Below are 20,871 nucleotides of genomic sequence, written 5' to 3'. Positions count from 1 at the left end.
TTTTTTTGGTGCTTTTTTTTAACGTTTTTGTCACTTTTTTCAACACTTAAAAATTGTAAATTTATGGTCAATAAACCCAACTTACATGACATTATACCAAATGTTTGAGTTAAAAAAAAAGCAGACATTATAAATTATTTGGACTATTAGTTAAGATCAGAGGATGTTTGGATCAGACTTATTCACAGAAATGTTAGTCAGGATATGATTTTGAAACCATTTAAATATTTTTTTAAATGCGATAAAACTGAATAAAACACCCAAAAATAATCATTATTTCCGTGTTATTTTTGGACAATTTGGTTGATAGAAACCCATATTTCTGATGTTAATGTATCGTAATGTAATGTCGGGCTCGGGTCGGGTTCGGTTACTGCTCTGTCGGACGCGGGCCGGGCTCGGACAGAAAAATGTGGCCCGATCCGCACTCCAATCCCCGTGTTTTTCATATCAAAATGTTCAGTACAAACTCAGCTTTCTGTATTGTTCCGAGGGATGTATAAAGGGCTGATTTGGTCCCTAAAGTGGAAATAATTCTCAAATCTCTTGTGAAAACAAACCTACACTCAATTGTTTTTGGTGTTTGAAATGAGTTTACATTCTTGGGTTCACAAAAGTAGCGAAATATAAGAATAAAATAGTGAATAAATGTCTTAAAATGACATTTTGTAATATTGCTTTTTAAGTAGGAGTGTTGTCAAACATCGCTTTGACTCGCCGGTGCGTCTTTAGTCCTCAGAGGGTTCAGTAACATTTTCAATGCAGGGCTTTTACTTGTAACAGAGTATTGTTACAGTGTGGTATTATTACTTTTACTGAAGTAAAGGATCTGAGTACTTCTTCCACAACTGAGCACCCGAGCCGTTTTTGTCAGCACCTAAGCTGAATGAATGTGCCCAAAAAAAACAGCCAGAAAACCCCCAAAAACGTTGAATATAGCATCAAACTCACTAAAAGACCAGTCAGGTCTAATGATTGTAGTTGGACTTCTTTAGCAAGTTTTGTCTTTAAGCTTTTTGAGTGTTAATTATCTGTTCTAGCTTTTCCAAAGTGTTACACACAGATATGGTGATAATATTGGTCCAAAATGATGTCAAATTGCATATTTTCTCTATTGAAAAAACTATCCAAGCGCACGGCATGAAGCTCGTGGAGCAGGTGTGTTTAGGACGTGTCCAAATCCACTTCTGCTAGTTTAACGGCGGGAAAAAAGGGTCCGTGCGCCGGGCGCATGGTTCTAAAGGGTTGTACTTAGTGTCTTCATTAATCAGAGGTGTGTTTTGGGCGTAACATGCAATCAACCAATCAGAGATCATCTCCCATTCCCTTTAAAAGACAGGCGTGTTTGGACCTTGGAGCATCGCTGTTATGATGGAGGATTTGCACCGTAATATTTGTATTTGTAATCTTCTGCATGTGTGTGTGCTGCTGTGCGTCCCTGTGTGTGTAACAAGCATAGTGTGCACGCGCTGTGCACGAGCCTAGGAGCATTTTACTAATGCTCTGTTAAAATAACAATGAAATGCTGCGTTATTGACTTTAGACCAGGTTTTTGTTGGTCAATGGTGCGATCACTTCCCACTGCCTCAAGATAACAATACGCCCAGAATGCACCTGAACACACCTCCCTGTAAGACCAGCACGCGCAGAATGCACCTGAACACACCTCCCTGTAAGACCAGCACGCCCAGAATGCACCTGAACACACCTCCCTGTAAGACCAGCACGCCCAGAATGCACCTGAACACACCTCCCTGTAAGACCAGCACGCCCAGAATGCACCTGAACACACCTCCCTGTAAGACCGGCACGCCCAGAATGCATCTGAACACACCTCCCTGTAAGACCGGCACGCCCAGAATGCATCTGAACACACCTCCCTGTAAGACCGGCACGCCCAGAATGCACCTGAACACACCTCCCTGTAAGACCAGCACGTCCCAGAATGCACCTGAACACACCTCCCTGTAAGACCGGCACGCCCAGAATACACCTGAACACACCTCCCTGTAAGACCAGCACGCCCCGAATGCACCTGAACACACCTCCCTGTAAGACCAGCACGTCCATGGGCCACAGATGGGCGCAGGTGCATTTGCTATTTAAACAACGTGGGCGCTGGACGGGAAACTGACAACTGCGTCGGTCTTAAACTAGCAAAGACACTTGCGTCGGGCTTTGTGCTGCGCCGGGTGCAGGATAGGACCCAAAACCTTAAATTTTTGTTGTCAGGGAGATTTTAGAGACACACCTTACTGTATTTGTTGCTGCTGCAGCTGCTCATTCTGGATTCAGGAACAGCATCTGAACACACACTGAGGACAGAGATAAAGATCAATAACTTCCCCTTCATATGTAACTGTTAAATGAAGAAGTATGCACATAAAACCTCGGAAATAAACACACAATTACAAATATAAAAACGGATGTGGCTCACCTTTTGTTTGACTGAACAGTGAAGTCGATTAGGAAGTCATCGTGTTTTTATCAGTGGAGGAACAAGGCAGTAAATATCCAAATTATACAGAAAAACAGCTTTAAAATAAATATATATAACTTTAGTTGAGTTGATTAAGAGGTTTGACAATCAGACATTAGACATAAACTACATTAACAACAGTAATCATATTGTCTGAGATTATAAATGACATTAAAATGCAAATTATTTGGGCAAAAGTTTCTAATCAAATGCTAGAAAGTACGGAAGCCCTTTTACGCCAAAGTGAAGAAAAAAAACAAATCCTCAGTTAAGGTATTTTAATGACAAATCTTCTCGAAATAACGACTAAAAGACAATAATCTCATTGTTTTTCAAAACAGTAATCTCATACTGAGTCCAAACATGTTTAAATGATTTAAAGAATTTGTCTTCTGTCCAACGTAAACATAACCTGTCCTGAGAGGTTTTGCAGATTTAAAACTCTGAGCAGTAAGAAGACAGAAGCTGTGAAACAGGAAGTGCTCTGCTGACACCGTGTGGTCGTAGCAGGCGACAACACCCCTATTTAAACATTTAATAAGTTATTTAAAACCAGGGCTACAAGGAAGCTGCGGACGCAGATATTTCTGCAGATCTTAAACAAAATAAAATAAAACTCCAGCAGAAAAACACTAACATTAACATTTTTATTCTGGATCACCGCTGAAAACTGCTATACAGCGGTGCTCATGAGTTTAGGAACCCATGCTAAAGGTGACTAAAACGAGGGATAAAAAAAAAAAAAAACATTTTTTTGAAACTGATCTTAATGCCTCAATTACAAAAATTAAGAAAAATCTGACCTTTAAGGACACCAATTTTCTTTGTGAATGAATAATGTATCGTAAATAAATAAATGTTCTTCCTTAAAATACAGATTTTTCCAAATTTTTTAAATTTCAGATCAAATAAAAAAATGCAACAAGTTGCAACTTCACCCCCGAATCGCACCGAGTCCACCGACCTTCAGGTGTGAAAGGGCCCTAAGTCTCTGAACGTAAAAAAACAAAAGAAAAACTGGCTTTAATTCTGTTTTTAAGGCCAGTTTTATTTTAAGATAAAAACAAACAAACAAGCTAAATGTCGATCTCGTGGACGTTGAGACCATTTAAATTTGATCAAGGTGGGTCATGAGCTTCACTGAGTGAAAGACAGAATACCTCACGACGAAACACGTTTATTACAAAAACACTACGAAGCAGGAAGTTGTCAAAAGTGAACTTCAGTACAGAAGGAAACAGAGAGTCTCCTACACAATAAAAGTCTGAGGCTACAATTTTTACATTGCTACGTTTTGGTTTAAAAAGGAATATCTTCTGCTACATTTCCCCCTCCTTTCCCCTGCTCTAGCGTTTCCCCCCTCTCATTCCCCCTGCTCTGGCGTGTCCCCTCTCATTCCCCCTGCTCTGGTGTTCCCCCCCCCTCATTCCCCCTGCTCTGGTGTTCCCCCCCTCTCATTCCCCCTGCTCTGGTGTTCCCCCCCTCTCATTCCCCCTGCTCTGGCGTGTCCCCTCTCATTCCCCCTGCTCTGGCGTTTCCCCTCTCATTCCCCCTGCTCTGGTGTTTCCCCCCTCTCATTCCCCCTGCTCTGGTGTTTCCGAGCCCCTAAACCGGAGACATTTGGAAACACTTCTGACCCGTTTTGGTTTGGAATCTGCGGGGTTGTGTTGCAGTCTCAACGGCCGCGACACTGACGCCAATGTTTCTCCTCCTGACTGGTTCTTCTCGGCCACGACGTCCAGAATGTTGATGAGATATTTGGGTTTGGGCGTGTTAGTTTAAACAGAGATTAGTTCTTCTACTAGAGCTAAAAACACTTGTGTGCACAGATATAACTTTTGGCTCAAAACTCCGCTTAAAAAAATCAAAACGTAGCAATATAAACGTAGACTGATATTCGAGAGCGAACTGTGAAATTCAGAAGCTATTCCTCATCTAAACCGCTCGCTTTACAAAAGAACAATCACACACTGAAGCTGAAAGTTGCAGATTTAATGAAACAAACGTTATTTCAGTTCAATTAAAAAGTTACATAAAAAGTGCCAGCCAAAGAGCAACTACAGTAGCGGAGGTCACGTCTTTAAGTAGTCTCGAACATCTTCTTCCTGTCGGCTTTGTCCTCAATGTTCTTACGCCAGTCGCCAGCATCTACCGCCTGCAGGATGAACAGATTCAACACAGTGATGCCGCTCTCGTGTCCAACATGAAGTTAAGAAGTCTCGTATGAAGAACTTAAACGCAATACTTGAGTAAAAGTACAAGTATCTTACCAGAAAATGACTTTGGTAGAAGTTAAAGTTACCTTTTAAAAGCTAACTGGAGATTTGAAAATATGACTACGTCTAAGTTTCCAACCGAGCTGCCCCTCTGTAGGCTAACTGTAGTTTAAAAAACGTCTTAAAAATAGATTAAAAAAATCTAGGTAAGCGTGCCTCACCTCCTCTTTGACCTCCTTCTTGACCTGCTTCAGGTTGGCCCTGAGGTCCATGTTGACCGTGTGTTTGGAGCCCAGCAGAGCCTTCAGCATGGCGTCGGCCGACAGACGCACTCTCTTCAGAGCGGGTTTCTTCACTCCAGCCAGATCCACAACTTTGATCTTCAGGTCTTGAATCTAAGAGGATAAGTCGCTATGTTAACCCTCTGATGTCTAAAGCTGCAGACACACCGACCAGACGGCCGACCCTCGGCAGAAAAGGCAGTTGGGCTGATCAGTCTCCCCCGAAATGGTCAAAAAAGTGCCTCTGAACACACCAAAGAGACGAGACGTAATACGTCTCCATAACAGCAGGCGGCGCTAATCTGTATTGTCGCCCAAAAATGAAAACCAGCAGCTGATTGGACGAACGCGTCACGTGGGTCTGGTTTCTCCGGAAAGTCAAAGCCAGACTGTCATGGCGGCTCGTTGAGAATACGATCTCATATTGTCCTAAAATAGTTCACCGAAACGTGTTTCTGAAAACATTTTAGGAGAGAAATAGGCCGTACAGTTGCTGAATCTGTCTTCATTTCAGATCAACAAAGGTCAGTTTAAAAGATTTTCGTCAGATTTTGAGAGACTCTAGTCACGCTCATCCCGCTCCCCGTTTCCGGGTTAGCTCTCCACCAATCAGATGGGTCATTTGAGTCTGACTGCCGGCAGTGCCCGCCCCGTCGATTATACATGTCAAATCGGCCAAAATGAAGGACGACGGCCCCTCGGACGGACGACGGCACGGAGCACTAAGAACAGACTCGAGTCACCGACCTCGCCAGACTGTCCAACGGCCGATCATCGGCTTGGTGTGTCAGCGCCTTCAGGGGATGTAGATATCTTCTTGAATACTCCCTTTAAGGGTATTTGCATATACCTGAACAAAACGTTGAAAAAAGCAACCAAAACGTCCAAAGGAAACATTGAAAAAAGGCAAGAAAAGATGGTGAAAACAAACGTCCAAAAAAGTTCACGGACGTACAGGAGCTAAATCTGTCAAAAGAAAAATAATTTCTTTCAGCAGATTTGTTACGGGAACAACAACAACAATACACGTTCAGTCCGAGTGACTTTTCGCAGCTGTCTCATTTAAATAAAAATACATTATCGTAGACACTCAAAGCGCTTTGGGGGGGGGAGGGGACGACTCTCTTCTAGGGGTGTTGAAATGAATCATTGCATCGCGATGCAGACCTGGGCGATCTTGCATCGACACAATGACAGACCATAATCGATTATTGCCTACTGATGTTACTTGTTGATTTTCCACTCGCTGCTTTGTTTGTTTTTGACTTTTGTCCATTGTCCGCTATATTCAGGAGGTGTCTTTGTTTAGAGCAGATACTCTGCTTGAATTTGTCAATGAAAACCATGTCTAGCATATATAATAATATTGAAGATGTGACGCATCGCGATGCATTGTGATATCGAATCGATTCAAATCGTTCCAACCATTCACACCCCCCCAACTCTCTACCACCACCAATGTGTAGCACCCACCTGGGTGATGCACTTAAAGAAGAAAAGCCACGCAGACACGGGGGAGAACATGCAAACTCCACAAAGAAAGCCCCGGGACGACTAGGGTTCCAACCCGGTACCTTCTTGCTGTGTTAGCACTGTGGCCTCACAGCAAGAAGATACAGGGTTCGAATCCAGGTCTTTCCAGGCCTTTCTGTGGGGAGTTTGTATGTTCTCCCCATGTTTGCGTGGATTTCCTCTAGCTACTCCGGTTTCCCCCACCATCAAAAAACATGTACTAGGTTCTCCGGTCAGTGCCCTTGATCAAGGCACTGGCTCAGATCTGGAGTTGGTCCCCGGGTGCTGTAAATGGCTGCCCACTGCTCCCTTGAGGGATGGGTTAAATGCAGAGAATGAACTTCGCTACATGTATGTGTATGTGACAATAAAGTACCTTAAGATAAAAGCTCAAACATCAGGAAGACGTGTACCTCTTTATCAGCTTTGCCCACTTTGGACTCCAGGTCGTACCTCTCTTCATCCACTTTGTCGACGAGGGCGTGCAGCTTCTTGCAGGTTTCCTAAAGACACGAACAGATGGGATGCTTACTGACTGACTGTTTGGACATTCTTTCCCATATGAAAGCATGTCCAAACCCTTCACTGGTACTGCATACGTTTTGAGTAGAGATGTTCCGATACCGCCTAAAAGAGTTAATGCACTTTGTTCTTTTTCTGTACTGACCCGACTTTCGAGCGGGATAGTAAAAGAAAGTTCTCTGGCATTCATTTTTGTTCATGTTTTACAAAGAGTTTAACTGTGCAACAAAGATAGAAATGACATCACATCTATGCAGGGATAGTAGCATTCAGCTGTTAAAACACACCAAAATATAGGGCGCCTGGGTAGCTCACAGGGTAGACTGCATGCCCATATATAGAGGTTTACTCCTTGACGCAGTGGCTGTGGGTTCGACTCCGACCTGTGGCCTTAAAAAAAAAAATAATGACACACTGGTATTAGAGCCGTACTCGGTATCGGCCGTTACGTAAGTTCAGGTATCGGGAAGGAAAAAATGGTATCGGGCCATCTCTAGTTTTGAGCCCCCTGAATGATTTTTTTTTTTACCTCTTTTGGGGATTGTATTTTTTGAGGGGGACAAATCTATCTCTTCTATATATTTGGGGGGAGGGACATATTCCATATTCCCTGAATCCTCCCCGAAATCTACGCCTATGAAGTCAACCAACAGGATTCTGATGAAGGATTGATGAAGCTTCTCATTTTCTTCACATCCCTCAAATCCTGCACATCCTGCATTAACCCATACAGACTTTCCTAATGTTAAACAGTTATATGTGTATGTATGTGTGTGTGTGTGTGTGTGTGTGTGTGTGCGTGCGCTTATTCCAATATGCATCTTGCACACTACTTTGCACTATAACTTTTTGCACTTTACATCTCACTCCATGTATACTTGTCTTGGTATTATGTCTCATTTGTATATTATGTTATGTGCCTATATGTACATTGTTGTCAATATTGTACAACCGTATTGTACAGTATGTGTCTATATTACCGTTTGTCTACTGAATGTTTACTACTACATGTCTATTTGTTGAATGTATAGAGCGTTAACACCTACCGAGGTCAAATTCCTTGTGTATGCAAGTATACTTGGCCAATAAAACTGATTCTGATTCTGATGTATGGGTTATTTGTTTCTGTATTTGTTTATTTTATGTTATTGTTTCTGTGTATGCACCATCAACCAAGGCAAATTCTTAGTAAGTGTTACTTACTTGGCAATAAATCGCTTTCTGATTCAGATTCAAGCACATAAGTTTAAAACGTTCATCGTCTCTCACCATGAGGGCGGCGTGGTCTCCGCTCATGGACGGGGCGGGACAGTTTTCGGACATGTAGGCCGCCTTGGCCGCGACGAGGTCCTTCTTCTCCTGCTCCAGCCAGCCTGCAGCGATCGACAGGATCAGACTCTGCAGGAAACATCCAACAATCAACAGAAGAAGTCAACAGAAGAAAATAAATAAATCAATCCACCTTTCATTAAATGGTTTCATTCAGTTTTTCTTCAGGTTTCAGGTCATCTGGAGGATGTTTTCTCTCCATGTGAACATGATGTCTGCACAAAATGTTCATTTGATTCACACGCAAAGAGATGATCAAAAGATGTATTTTGTATTTTGAAATTTGGCATGTATATTAATTAGCCTGGATGCCAGCCGAACTTAGCCCCGCCCACAACATTTGAGGTCGGGAAGTTGGGTCTGGACTTGATCCGTTGTGGAGCAACTATGCTCCAACCAGAGCTGTTCGATGATGGACCAATGCGATAAGATTAGTTTGCTGTATTGTGGAGTTCTAATCCTAAACGGAGAACTTGTTCGTATATGCGTTCACCTTTACCATTTCTCTCAAAAATGAAGATCGTGTTGGTAAGTACTCCGTGTATCCCTAAATTCTTTTTACAACCACGGCAAAGATCGTTTACGCTCATCTTCTTCTACTTCTTCCAGCGTGCGTGCAGTTGAGTTCTGTTGACAACTGCGTCGCTCAACATACATCACATACTCCATTGCTCGGATTGGTTGCAGGTCTATCTGTGGCTCGGATTGGTTGCAGGTCTATCCGTAGCTCTGATTGGTTGCAGGTCTATCTGTGGCTCGGATTGGTTGCAGGTCTATCCGTTGCTCTGATTGGTTGCAGGTCTATCTGTTGCTCTGATTGGTTGTAGGTCTATCCGTTGCTCTGATTGGTTGTAGGTCTATCCAATTGAGTGCAGAGGCGTTTTTCTTTCCTGGTTTGGTTGAAACCCACCCCATAATCTCAGCCCAATGGAGCAGCATCAGACTCAGATTCTGACTAGAATCTGAGTCTGACCACGTCAGGCTATAGATTAATGCTACTTTCACCAAAAACTGTACAGGTTCAAAGACTGATGTAATAATAATAATAATAATAATAATAATACGGCAGCAATAACCTGAGTGGAAACCAGGGAAACAACATTCATTCGCCCCGTAGGCCAAACATTAGAAAATGGCTCCTTCTAGTGGAAAATAGTAAGAACTACAATTTTGGAGCCATGGCTGTAGATTCAAACCCTGATGTAATAGAATATTTAAAATGTGTCGTCAAGGGTCTGGGTGTCTGTATTTTGGTTATACAGTTTATTATAGGAGCTGAGGTTCACACACTTCCACAATTCGACAAAAAAAAAAAAAGAAAAAAGTATGCCGTATGCATTAACACAGCCAAAACTGGAACTGGAACACTAAAAAGCCCAAAATGTCCCTAGTGATGCATAAGATATCTTACATAAGAGATACATGTTATATCAGTGAAGTTCGAGAACAGCCTAAACAGCAGCATAGTAAAGGTTTTGCTCCAACAGGCCTAGTAGACATTAACATACGTTAATGTATTCAAAAAACAGACCTTTCTGCAGTTTTTCCCTCATTTTGTATTTAATTATGAGGTTCAAATACTTCATTTTGGTGACTTTGTATGCACTAATCTGTGCTGGATTAGCTCGTCTGCTGGCAGCTTAACGAGCACGCTTTTTGAGACACCGATAATATTTACAACAATGTTGTCAAATTGTTTACCAAGATCATGTACCACCTTTTTTAGTCAAAACCCACGCACGCACGGACACCTCAAACATTTTGCTAGGAGTGCATAAAGTTAGTTGCATGGATTGTCGATACATTAGACGTTACATTGTTACATGCCGCATGCCAGTTAACACATTCACAGAAGTGGAGCTTTTAACAAGATTAGGTCTTCGGTTTGGTTTAGATCATTTTTATTTGAGGGGGATTCAAATTAGGCCTTCAGCCTCGGCTTTTGAAAGACAAGAGTCATATGTTGTAAGTTTAAAGTGCTCATATTCTGCTTTTTGGCTTTTTCCCCCCCTTTCCTTTATTGTGTTATATATATTTTTTTGTGCACGTTATAGGTTTACAAAGTGAAAAAGCCCAAAGTCCCCCCCCCAAAGGGACTTACCATCTCCAACAGATTGTAGTCTATTGTAGTCCAGCCTTTACTTCAGAGACAAACGTGGTCACTTTGGAACACACGTTCCTAGCTGCTAGCATGACACGCCCTCATACTCTGCTTCTGACTGGCTAGTAGTCCTTACCTAGGTACTGTCAGGACACGCCCTCATACTCTGCTTCTGACTGGCTAGTAGTCCTTACCTAGGTACTGTCATGACACGCCCTCATACTCTGCTTCTGACTGGCTAGTAGTCCTTACCTAGGTACTGTCAGGGCACGCCCTCATACTCTGCTTCTGACTGGCTAGTAGTCCTTACCTAGGTACTGTCAGGGCACGCCCTCATACTCTGCTTCTGACTGGCTAGTAGTCCTTACCTAGCTACTGCACATGTGCGACTCCCAACAAAGATGGAACAGAAGTGAGAGGTCTCACTCTGTAGCTAAAACAGAGAGCTCAACACACAGGGTGAAAAGAGGAGCTGCAGCAATGTGCAGTACAACAAAAATATGGTGTTTTTTGAAAACTAAACCATGTAAACCTATTCTGATATAACCTCTAAATACAATTATGGACCTGAAAATGAGCAGAATATGAACACTTTAATGTTAACAAACTTTGCATTACTCATAATAAGTCTGAAATGAACATGAGGTTAAGATTTGTATTAACTTCAGGTTTAAGGTATTCCATACAGTATGTTTGGTTATCAGACTACAGATGTAAAAGTACGTTAGAATTGTTCAGGTAGTATGGGAGACATTTCCGATACTGGTATCTAAACACCTCATATTATATATATATATATATATATATATATATATATATATATATATATATATATATATATATATATATATATATATTTATTTATTTATTTATTTATTTATTTATTTATTTATTTATTTATTTATTTATTTATTTATCTATTAAAAAAACCCACACAAACATATCTTTTTAAAAGAGAGTCTATTTTTGAGGTGTCTGATGCTAAAGGGGAGCATATTCCAAACAGAAGAAGCCCTAAAAGATCAGGACGCTGCTGCAGACAGCAAACACTTGTGAAAATAAATACGACCTCACGTTGTGTCAAACACTCACCGACTCCAAAACTTTCCAAAATCCGAAACTTTTCAAGAAAAACCATTTCATTTTCTGCTTTTCCTCCAGAAAGTTCAGCTACTTTCTCCATTTTCTAGTACAGACATCCAATCTGCCAAACCCTTTATATGACAGTTTTCCAAACGCTGCCCCCCCCCCCCAGCCATCTCACAAGCCCACCCCCTTCATTCTTTCATCCTTAAAATAATCTGGCTATCATTAAACTAGTCTGGACCCATCTTCTTATGTGCTTATCCAGGGTTTCTGCAGGTTTCACCAAGTCAAATGTAAGACTTTAAGACCATTATGACCATTTTCAAAGCTTTGTATATTCATGGTCAATAAACCAAATGTATGTGACATTATACCGACATTTTTTTGTTTAAAAAAAAAAAAAAAGCAGAAATTATGAATTATTTTTGACTAACAGTTAAGATCAGAAGATGTTGAGTGGATCACAGTTTCTGTCAGAGTTTAGTCAGGATATACTGTTTTGAAACCATTTAAACATCAACTTTACATGCGATGAATGTTTTATGCATCCATGTTAATCTCGGGCAATTTGGATGAAAGAAACCCATATTTGTGATATAAAAACCTTTTGAAAACGGGTCAGATTTGACCCCGAGGACAACACTATGAAGCACTTTGTGTGTTTGTGTGTTTGACAGTTTCCTCCAGCAGGTGGCGACTCAAACTGGGATTTAAACTGCCACAGCTGTGACGAACAGACAGATGAAACCACCCAGCAGTATGTAAAAGCCTCACCTTTACCAGCAGCAACGTTAGCGTGTGACCATATTGATGCACCAATAATTATAGTCCAATGACACCATCACAATTAACCCTAACCACATTACACTTCTATGGCCCACAAAGTCAGCTACCTCACTTTTAATATCATGGTCGTTTTGTATCTCAGTTTGGCGAGCTACTTGTTGGAGACCCAGGTCTCAACTGTCTAAACCAGGAGTCTTCAATGTTTTTTTTAAATCAAGGACCTTGCCAGCACTTGCTGCACTTCTCCCAACGCACCATATGAGACCAGTACGCCTCACTAGGTCAGTCTCACAGGCATTCATTCCAGTTCCCTCATACAAAAACAACTATGGTCAGATATAATTTTTTTATAGATACACCTACCAACATTTGGAATGACATCCCCCATCACATCAGAGCACTACCATCCATCACACATTTCAAAAAGGCACACAAACTGTTCCCTCAACAGTTACACTTTTGATTGTTCATGTATTGTCCAGTCTTGTTTGACACTGTCTATTGCTGTTTTTAGTTGTCTGTATCTGTCGAGCCCATACTAATGTCCTGTACCAAAGTTCTTGTCCTCATGTGACGTAACTGTATTGTTGTTTTAGCTGTCTGTATCTGTCTAGTCCATGCAGATGTCCTGTACAAATGTTTTCTGTCCTTGTACTGTAAGTTGTGTTCAATGTTTTGTGTTTCTGCAGAACAGGAACCTGCTGGAAACCAGTTTCAGGCCCGTTTATATTGTAACTTCATGTTACTTTTAACTTCCCTGTATAATGAATGAAAAAATGAAATGAAATGACCCCTTAACTGAAAGAGAGACAGAGCAGGGACATATTGAACTGGGCCTACAATAACTTTTAGGGCGGTCTAAAGCCTTTATACATTCTTGCATAGAATACTAAGCTATTAACATAGCCTAATAATTGTTGGCCTGATTTTATAATCATGTTTTAATGTTAAACATACACACTAAAAGGTAGTTACACACCAACCAGACGGCCGACCGTCGGCAGAGTCGGACTGATCAGTCGGGTCCCCGAGGTCCAAAAAGTGCCTCAGAACACACCAAAGAGACGCCGACTTGAGCGTACGCTCTGTGCGTGCGTGAAACGTAATACGTCTCCATACCAGCAGGCGGCGCTAATCTGTATTGTTTCCATTAACAGTCTGATTGTTTCCCAGAAAATGAAAATGATTGGACGAACGCGTCACGTTGGTCTTTCACCGAAACGTGTTTCTGGAAACATTTTAAGCGAGAAATAGGTCGTGCAGTTGCTGAATCTGCTTTCATTTCAGATCGACAAAGGTCAGTTCAAGAGATTTTAGTCAGATTTCCGGGTGAGTCCCGACTGTCCTGTCTCTGACTGAGCATGTCAGGTCGGCCAAAATGAAGGCCGACGGCTCCTCTGACAGACAACGACACGGAACACACCGAACAGACTCGAGTCAGCGACCTCGCCAGACGGTCCGACGGCCGATTATCGGCCCGGTGTGTCAGCGCCCTAAGGATGAACTGTATCTGTGGATGGCTACCTACTGACACCAGTAAGCCTGTCATCAGTGGGGATTTATATTTGCTAATAATACGTTGCATTCATGTTAAGACTTAAACATTTTGGAGAAAAGAAAATTAAAAAATGTACTATAATTTGGAGGCCCACCTGCATTGACTCTGAGGGTCCCGGACCCCCCCACTAGGGGTCCTGGACCCCCTGTTGAAGATCCCTGGTCTAAACTGACATGTTAACCAATCAGCAGCTGTATTATCTGTATGACAGCCAATCAATGGATAGAAAAAGATCAACAGGCTGTTGTACCTTCAGGTGATGCCTGCGGCTCGAGTTCATCTTCTTCCTGTGAAGATCAGAAACAAACTGTTACTTCTGTTATCCTCCATCACTTCAGGGAATCTATGTCCATTCATTCATTCATAAAAAGTATGAAATATTCTTTCCCTTTCCCTCTCTCTGCCATCGTCTCTTTTCACCCTTCTGTCTTTCTGTCTCTCTTTTCTCAAAACTGAGCTCTCACTCTTCACAAACACTTCTGTTGTACTTTGGATACTCGAGTACTGGTACTTCTGAACTTAAAAGAAAACTTTGAATGCAGTTTAACTTGCAATCAAATATTTAATTAAATATTTTAACAGTGGCTCCCACACACACATTTTATATATATATATATATATATATATATATATATATATATATATATATATATATATATATATATATATATATATATATATATATATATATATATATATATATATATATACACACATACACACACACACTACATACATATGTCTATTATATCTTTTTTTTCCTTTTTCTACATTTTTATTTAAAACCACAAAAAAAAAAATCAATAATCGAGAAGCGACTTACTCAGACATGATGGCGGTTTCTTTTCTTCACAGCCTGTTACAGAGAGAGAAGAACAGAAGAGGAGGAGAAGTCATTGAGAATAAACGCCGTTATCATCTGCGCCGGGCTTAAATACGAGCGACCCTCCTCCGTGTGAAATGTGATCTAATTAATCCGTTTGTGGCCGCTTGAGTGGTGACAGAGCTAAGTTTGGCGTTTTGGGTCGGGTGTCGGCGCTGACGCCCGCGATAAGCTCCTTTACAGGTGTTCAACACCCAATACCCCCCCACCCCCCCCCGGGAGTTAACACCTCAATTGCTTTCATGGAGAAGAAAATGTGCTGCGGCAGCTCGACCGCTGCCAACACCAGTCAGTCAACACACACACACACAGACACGCGCACACACACAGAGACACACACACACGACACCACACACACAGAGAGACACACACAAGACACACACACAGAGACACATTTTTTTCACTATAAATAATTTTTTAGGTTTTAGTTTAAAATGTGCATGCACACACACACACACACACACACACACACACACACACAGAGAGAGAGACACACACACACACACAGAGAGACACACACACACACAGAGAGAGACACACACACACACATAGAGAGAGACACACACACACACAGAGAGAGAGACACACACACAGAGAGAGAGACACACACACAGAGAGAGAGACACACACACAGAGAGAGACACACACACAGAGAGAGAGACACACACAGAGAGAGACACACACACACACACACACACACAGAGAGAGACACACACACACACAGAGACACACACACACACAGAGAGACACACACACACACACAGAGACACACACACACACAGAGAGACACACACACACAGAGAGAGCACACACACACACAGAGAGAGACACACACACACAGAGAGAGACACACACACACACAGAGAGAGACACACACACAGAGACACACACACACAGAGAGAGACACACACACAGAGAGAGACACACACACAGAGAGAGACACACACACAGAGAGAGACACACACACACACACACACACACAGGCCTAAACAAGTCGCTGGGTCACAGATTCAGATTTCATTTATTTTTTACTATAAATAATTCACGGTTTTAGTTTCCGTTGGCAGAATAATGAGGACAAAAACAACCTGAAAATATTTCAGCACAGGCAGATTTTTAGACTTGATAAAATACCTAAACAGACATTTTATTTCAGTTTACAAACTCAGATCAAAACAATCTCAAATTTCCAGAAACTTAAAACATTCCAAACTTTCTAAATCCCGATACTATATACTATATGTAGAACTATATCTACTAAGTCATTTTATCTTGAAACGCTTCTTCCTCCCAAACCAAACGTCCAGAAACATCCATACGTTGCATTTCTAAACTTTCCAAACCAGCTTCAAAAATGAAAAAGAAATATTCTGAGTAAATCCAAACTGAATCTGAGAGATAATCTGAACGGTTTCCACGGTTTACTGTACAAATGTTCTCTATATTCTTGTGATTTATTTCATGCCTTTGTTGTTGATGTAGCCAACCTAATGCTTGTTTTCTACATTCAGTGCTTACATGTGTTCAATTGGTTGTTGTTTGCACGGGCGTCAGTGTGGTTTGAAATGTGCTGGGGACAGAGACGCATTTCATGTGTTGAAAGACGCCGTCCTGTAGCTTACTAATGGAAATGAATAAAAATGTATACACAAATGTGATGATGACCGACACGTTTTATGAAGAAGAAAGCCTTAAAGTGATGGTTCACTCTAGGCTGCTTTGCACCTTGACCTCGCGGCCAAACAACCCCCCATAAGCTTTTTTCCCTTGTTATAACGTTGGTCGAGTTAGCGTTATCAGCTGGTTAGCTTAGAGCAGGCGCTAATGGATCCACGTTTGTATCTCGTAAATTACCCCACTAATAATGCCTGGAATGATACCAAACTTCTACAGTAGTACAAATAGTTTCTGTACTTATAAAACAAGGCATTAGGAAGTTTGTAACTTCACCAGAAGTATGTAGTAGTAGTATATGAGTACTGTGCGATAGTGCTGATAGCGCTGATAGCGCGGTAGCAGCCAAGAGGAGCGGTAGCAGCCGAGGGGAGTATCCATCAGGCAAGTGTTATTTAAATATACTTCTGGTGTAGTTACAAACTTCCTAATGCCTCGTTTTATAAGTACAGAAACTATTTGTACTACTGTAGAAGTTTGGTATCATTCCAGGCATTATTAGTGGGGTCATTTACGAGATACAAACGTGGATCCATTAGCGCCTGCACTAAGCTAACCAGCTGATAACGCTAACTCCACCAACGTTATAACAAGGAAAAAAAAGCTTATGGGGGATTGTTTGGCTCGAGGTCAAGGTGCAAAGCAGCCTAGAGTGAATTTACTTGTTTTTTTCTATACATCTTCCTTAGAGGAGACTCCTTATATAAGCCCCCAGGAGTTTTCTTAATCTCACCGGCACAATCTTTATTTTATATTACTTTATTTTCTTGTGTTACCGTTGTCTTGATTTTATTGTGCAAAAGAAACAAACTCGTGTCTTTTAGCGAAGCCTGTAAACTGGATAAAGAGCAGCTGAGTGGAGTCGGCCGGAGACTTTTTGGGGAGAGCTGTTGGTAAGGTGCTGGAGGTCCGTTAATAAGTGAAGGGAAACGCGATCCAGGGGCAAGGAGAGGGCGACGATTTCACAGACTTTAACGAGCTGAGGATGTGTGAGGCTGATGCGTTTGCTTCTGCCTTTTATTAAGTTTCATTTGAACATTTCTAATCGTTGAGTTCAGGGCTGTAGGACTCGAGCCGCTTCTCTGTTGTCTCGGACTCGTCGGTATTTGGACTCTGACTTGTCTCGGACTCGGGCCGTTGGACTCGCCAAATATTCTAGTTGGTCTCGACCGAGTCCGGCACTATATGCTTTTGTTCTAAAGTAACGTCTTCCTTCAAAACAAACACCATTGATGAAGCGCGGCCATTCAGAAAACAGGTATTAGTTTAATTCTAAATCCATCTAGAACGGGCATCGTGATTGGTCGCCTGGTATACACCTGGCTGCATCATTTACCTCAATAATCAGGCATCAATCACATTCATTTTGGCCACAGACACGATGTCAGCGAGCACTTTGTACTCTGGATTCTTATAAGTTCAAGAATGGGAACATTTCCATTTTATATTTTAAGTAAATAATAATGTGGCCTAATTTGACCCTTTCTTTCTATGATCTTGACCGTCTCTCATTTGGACTCGGTCTTGACTAGTCCTGGTCTTGGACTCGTCTTGGACTGGACCAAGGTGGACTTGACTACAGCTCTGGTTGAGTCTCCATTTCTTGGAAGCATTTGGCTTTTGCAGTTGAAGAATATGACTTGACTCCCATGAACTGAACTACACTCAAATGTCTGTGTATTAACAGTTATAGGTGTTTATTTTAAGGTTGTATTTCGGGTTTTTTACATTTCAAATTGCATATTTAGTGCTCCGACAACTTCGTGTCAGCCATGGAGGTTGGTTTTGGGATTTTAAAGAAGTCCACATTGTTACTTTTTTCGCCGTTTGTCACTTTTTAAATGACGTTTTTGGTGCTTTTACCTGACGTTTTGGCCGTTTCTTTGAACGTTTTCAGAACATTACTAACTGAGCAGCTTTGGGTGAAAGAATGTAATGTACTGGAGGCATACACATGATTTCTGTTTTTTAATTACGGGTCCGGGGTAATGAGCTGCCAGAACTTTCTTACCGAGTGTATTGTTTTTTGATTGAACTTTTGTCATTTAGATTTTTGACTTCGGGTGCTTTAGAGCTTTTAGATTTGAAAAAAAAAAAAGCTGCAAAAGATTTTAATCTTAGCATGTAGTTTGGTCTCCATTTATTTCACAATCTGCCTACGGATCGAGATGTTCCTACTTTATGACGGTTCAGTTTTCAGAATTGCGTCAGTAGAGTAGCGTCATGAAAAAATGATTAAATAAGTTGAGTTTGTCGTGGAAACCGTTCAGATTATCTCTGAGATTCAGTTTGGATTTACTCATATTTATACGTTGTTTGTATGTGTTTGTACTCTTGCACTCCTGACTAAAGATTAAGTTTCCCATCTAGGATAATAAAGTGACTGAACTGAATATAAATTAATAACTAACTATCATATTATTGTACGATTGAGTCGCAATAAATACAAAAACAATCGCAATGCAAATTGAATCAGCGCCCATGTTTCGTGAAAGAATCAAATCGGGACAAACGCATATATCGTCCCGACCGTAATGCACAGATGAAAGAAGGAAGGAAGGAGGAGGAAGAGAGAGAGAAGCTGGTCTCACCTAGAGGACGAGGCAGCAGAGTTTAGGCGGAGGGCAGCAGTGGGAGAAAATCATCCCCCGGGGTAGGTGTATTTATACGAGCACTCATAGATATGGGGCTCCTGTTTATGGAAATGCAGGATCCTCAGACCAACCCGCCGGCAAGCCCCCAAAATATCCTCCTCCCCTGCCAACGCTTCCCTGGAACCAACAAGGCATCGGCGAGGAGGAACATCAGATCATTTAAGGACTCCGCTCGGTGCCACCAGGACGCTATTAAAAGGGAGGAAAGGGTCTATAAAACCATCAGAGTCTGTAGCGTTTCACCAGATGATGAATGTGGGATTCATAGGCATCATTTACAGGAGGGGGGGGGTTATAACCTCCCCAATAATAAAAACTGGCCAGTGCAACCCCCCCCAAAACAGAATTATCATTTCCTTTACATAAATAGACTTTTGAAACATTACTTTAGGCAGAAAAGGCACAACTTTTTCACCAGAATGCAGGAAATGAAGTGTTTGACATGCTCAGAATGGAGATCTCAACCCTCCACCCCTCCACCATTTTTAACCTAGAAAAGAGCAAAATATCAATGACAAGGATCAAAGGCATCTTAAGACAACCACGAGTGCCCGATTTTTATACAGAGGACTACCTGAATTCCGAAGACGTTTTGCGATCATCCGAACGTAAAAACATTGTTCCGGGAGTCAGCAGCTGATGAGTTTTCCCTCTCTGATCTACAGCTTTCTCCAAATGATGCTACTTTATAACTATACAGAACTTGAAAAGACATTCAAAGCAAAAGAACAAAAGCCTGTCTTGCACTTGTTCCGCCAACTATCAAAGCTGCGATGAATCTGCAGAAACAGATTCAAAAGAGAGAAACCACCGGTGAAACTTTGATATCGCTTCCAACTATCAAAACAAAGTGCTTAGCAACCTTGCATTTCTGCCGTCTATAAATATCACGCCATCGCCCTGCAGGCTGGGTTAGCGTTTCATCTTCTCTGCGCCCTCGGAGAGGCTTCCAAACCTCATAGAGGCTTCCAGACCTTTCTCTGGCTGCAAAAAGGCCCTCTCATATTAACACTTGCGCTATAAAAAATATGTGGGGCATCATTTCGAGTGAGCAGGAAGGCAGATTTTCCAAGTGGATAACGTTACATTAACGTGACACTCTCATAAAAATTCAGATTCCCTCTCTCGGTCCCGTTTGTTTAGTTTCCCTAACTAAACAAACGCCCACATTTTACGAACCTTCACAGATATCCAATACAGGGTTTATGACCAAATACCTGCAGAACCAATGACATTCCCATCAGCCTCGAATGGACTTGTTTGTGTTTAGTGCCAATTCATGGTAAACCATTTATGTCATTGTGAGTATGATAGCTCTCTGTACATAACAGCAGAGTCATCAGCATGGCTGTAGACTGTCTAGACACTATGATAAAAGATTCCTAAAACAAGGTTTACTTAATGGAAATGAGAGAGAGAGTGTAAGGTTTTCAAACGCGAAAGTTCGAACCAATGTTCTTGGAGGTCCAACAGATTCTCACACCCATCTCGTAAAATACGGACGCTTGGTCAGGTGCCTTTGTCGTTATGTAGCACACTTTAACTAAACGTGGGTGGGCTTACGTTTCCGTGACTCACGGGAACGGGACGGTTGAGTTTAGGAAAAGGTCGTGGGTGGGCTTATGCTTCCGTGACACGGTGTAATAACAGGACGGTTAAAGACACACGAGGGTCACGAACCCCGATCTCCTGGGTGAAAGTCCTGTGTTTGACCCATCCTCCACCCCGACCAACCTCCCTATGCAGAATTTCCCCCTTACATACTACTCACTAAACCCCGTGTAGCTGCT

General features: G+C 41.7%; 1 protein-coding gene across 1 annotated transcript; it reads right to left on the bottom strand.

Moving 5' to 3' along the window:
* Nucleotides 1-4,559: 4,559 nt before the first annotated feature.
* On the bottom strand, nt 4,560-16,808 carry LOC144521647 (troponin I, fast skeletal muscle-like). The gene is made up of 6 exons (XM_078256205.1): nt 16,734-16,808; nt 14,121-14,177; nt 8,280-8,408; nt 6,902-6,991; nt 4,917-5,090; nt 4,560-4,634 (listed from the first exon to the last, which is right to left on the bottom strand). The coding sequence occupies exons 1-6, from the start codon at nt 16,806-16,808 to the stop codon at nt 4,560-4,562; spliced, it is 600 nt and encodes a 199-aa protein (XP_078112331.1).
* Between the last annotated feature and the right edge of the window lie 4,063 nt (nt 16,809-20,871).

The sequence above is a fragment of the Sander vitreus genome, chromosome 8 (assembly GCF_031162955.1).
Source record: "Sander vitreus isolate 19-12246 chromosome 8, sanVit1, whole genome shotgun sequence".
Taxonomy (NCBI): Eukaryota; Metazoa; Chordata; class Actinopteri; order Perciformes; family Percidae; genus Sander; species Sander vitreus.
Note: the sequence above shows the minus strand (reverse complement) of the source record. Positions and strands in the feature narration are given on the sequence as shown.

What these genes read in the sequence shown, in the direction of transcription:
- LOC144521647 (XM_078256205.1), bottom strand. Translation starts at nt 16,808, where the DNA reads ATGGATACTCCCCTCGGCTGCTACCGCTCCTCTTGGCTGCTACCGCGC. An exon ending in GCTATCAGCACTATCGCACA is followed by an intron (nt 14,178 to 16,733) that starts GTACTCATATAC and finishes CAGAAGTAACAG; the next exon opens with TTTGTTTCTGATCTTCACAG. An exon ending in GCCGCAGGCATCACCTGAAG is followed by an intron (nt 8,409 to 14,120) that starts GTACAACAGCCT and finishes TGTTTCCTGCAG; the next exon opens with AGTCTGATCCTGTCGATCGC.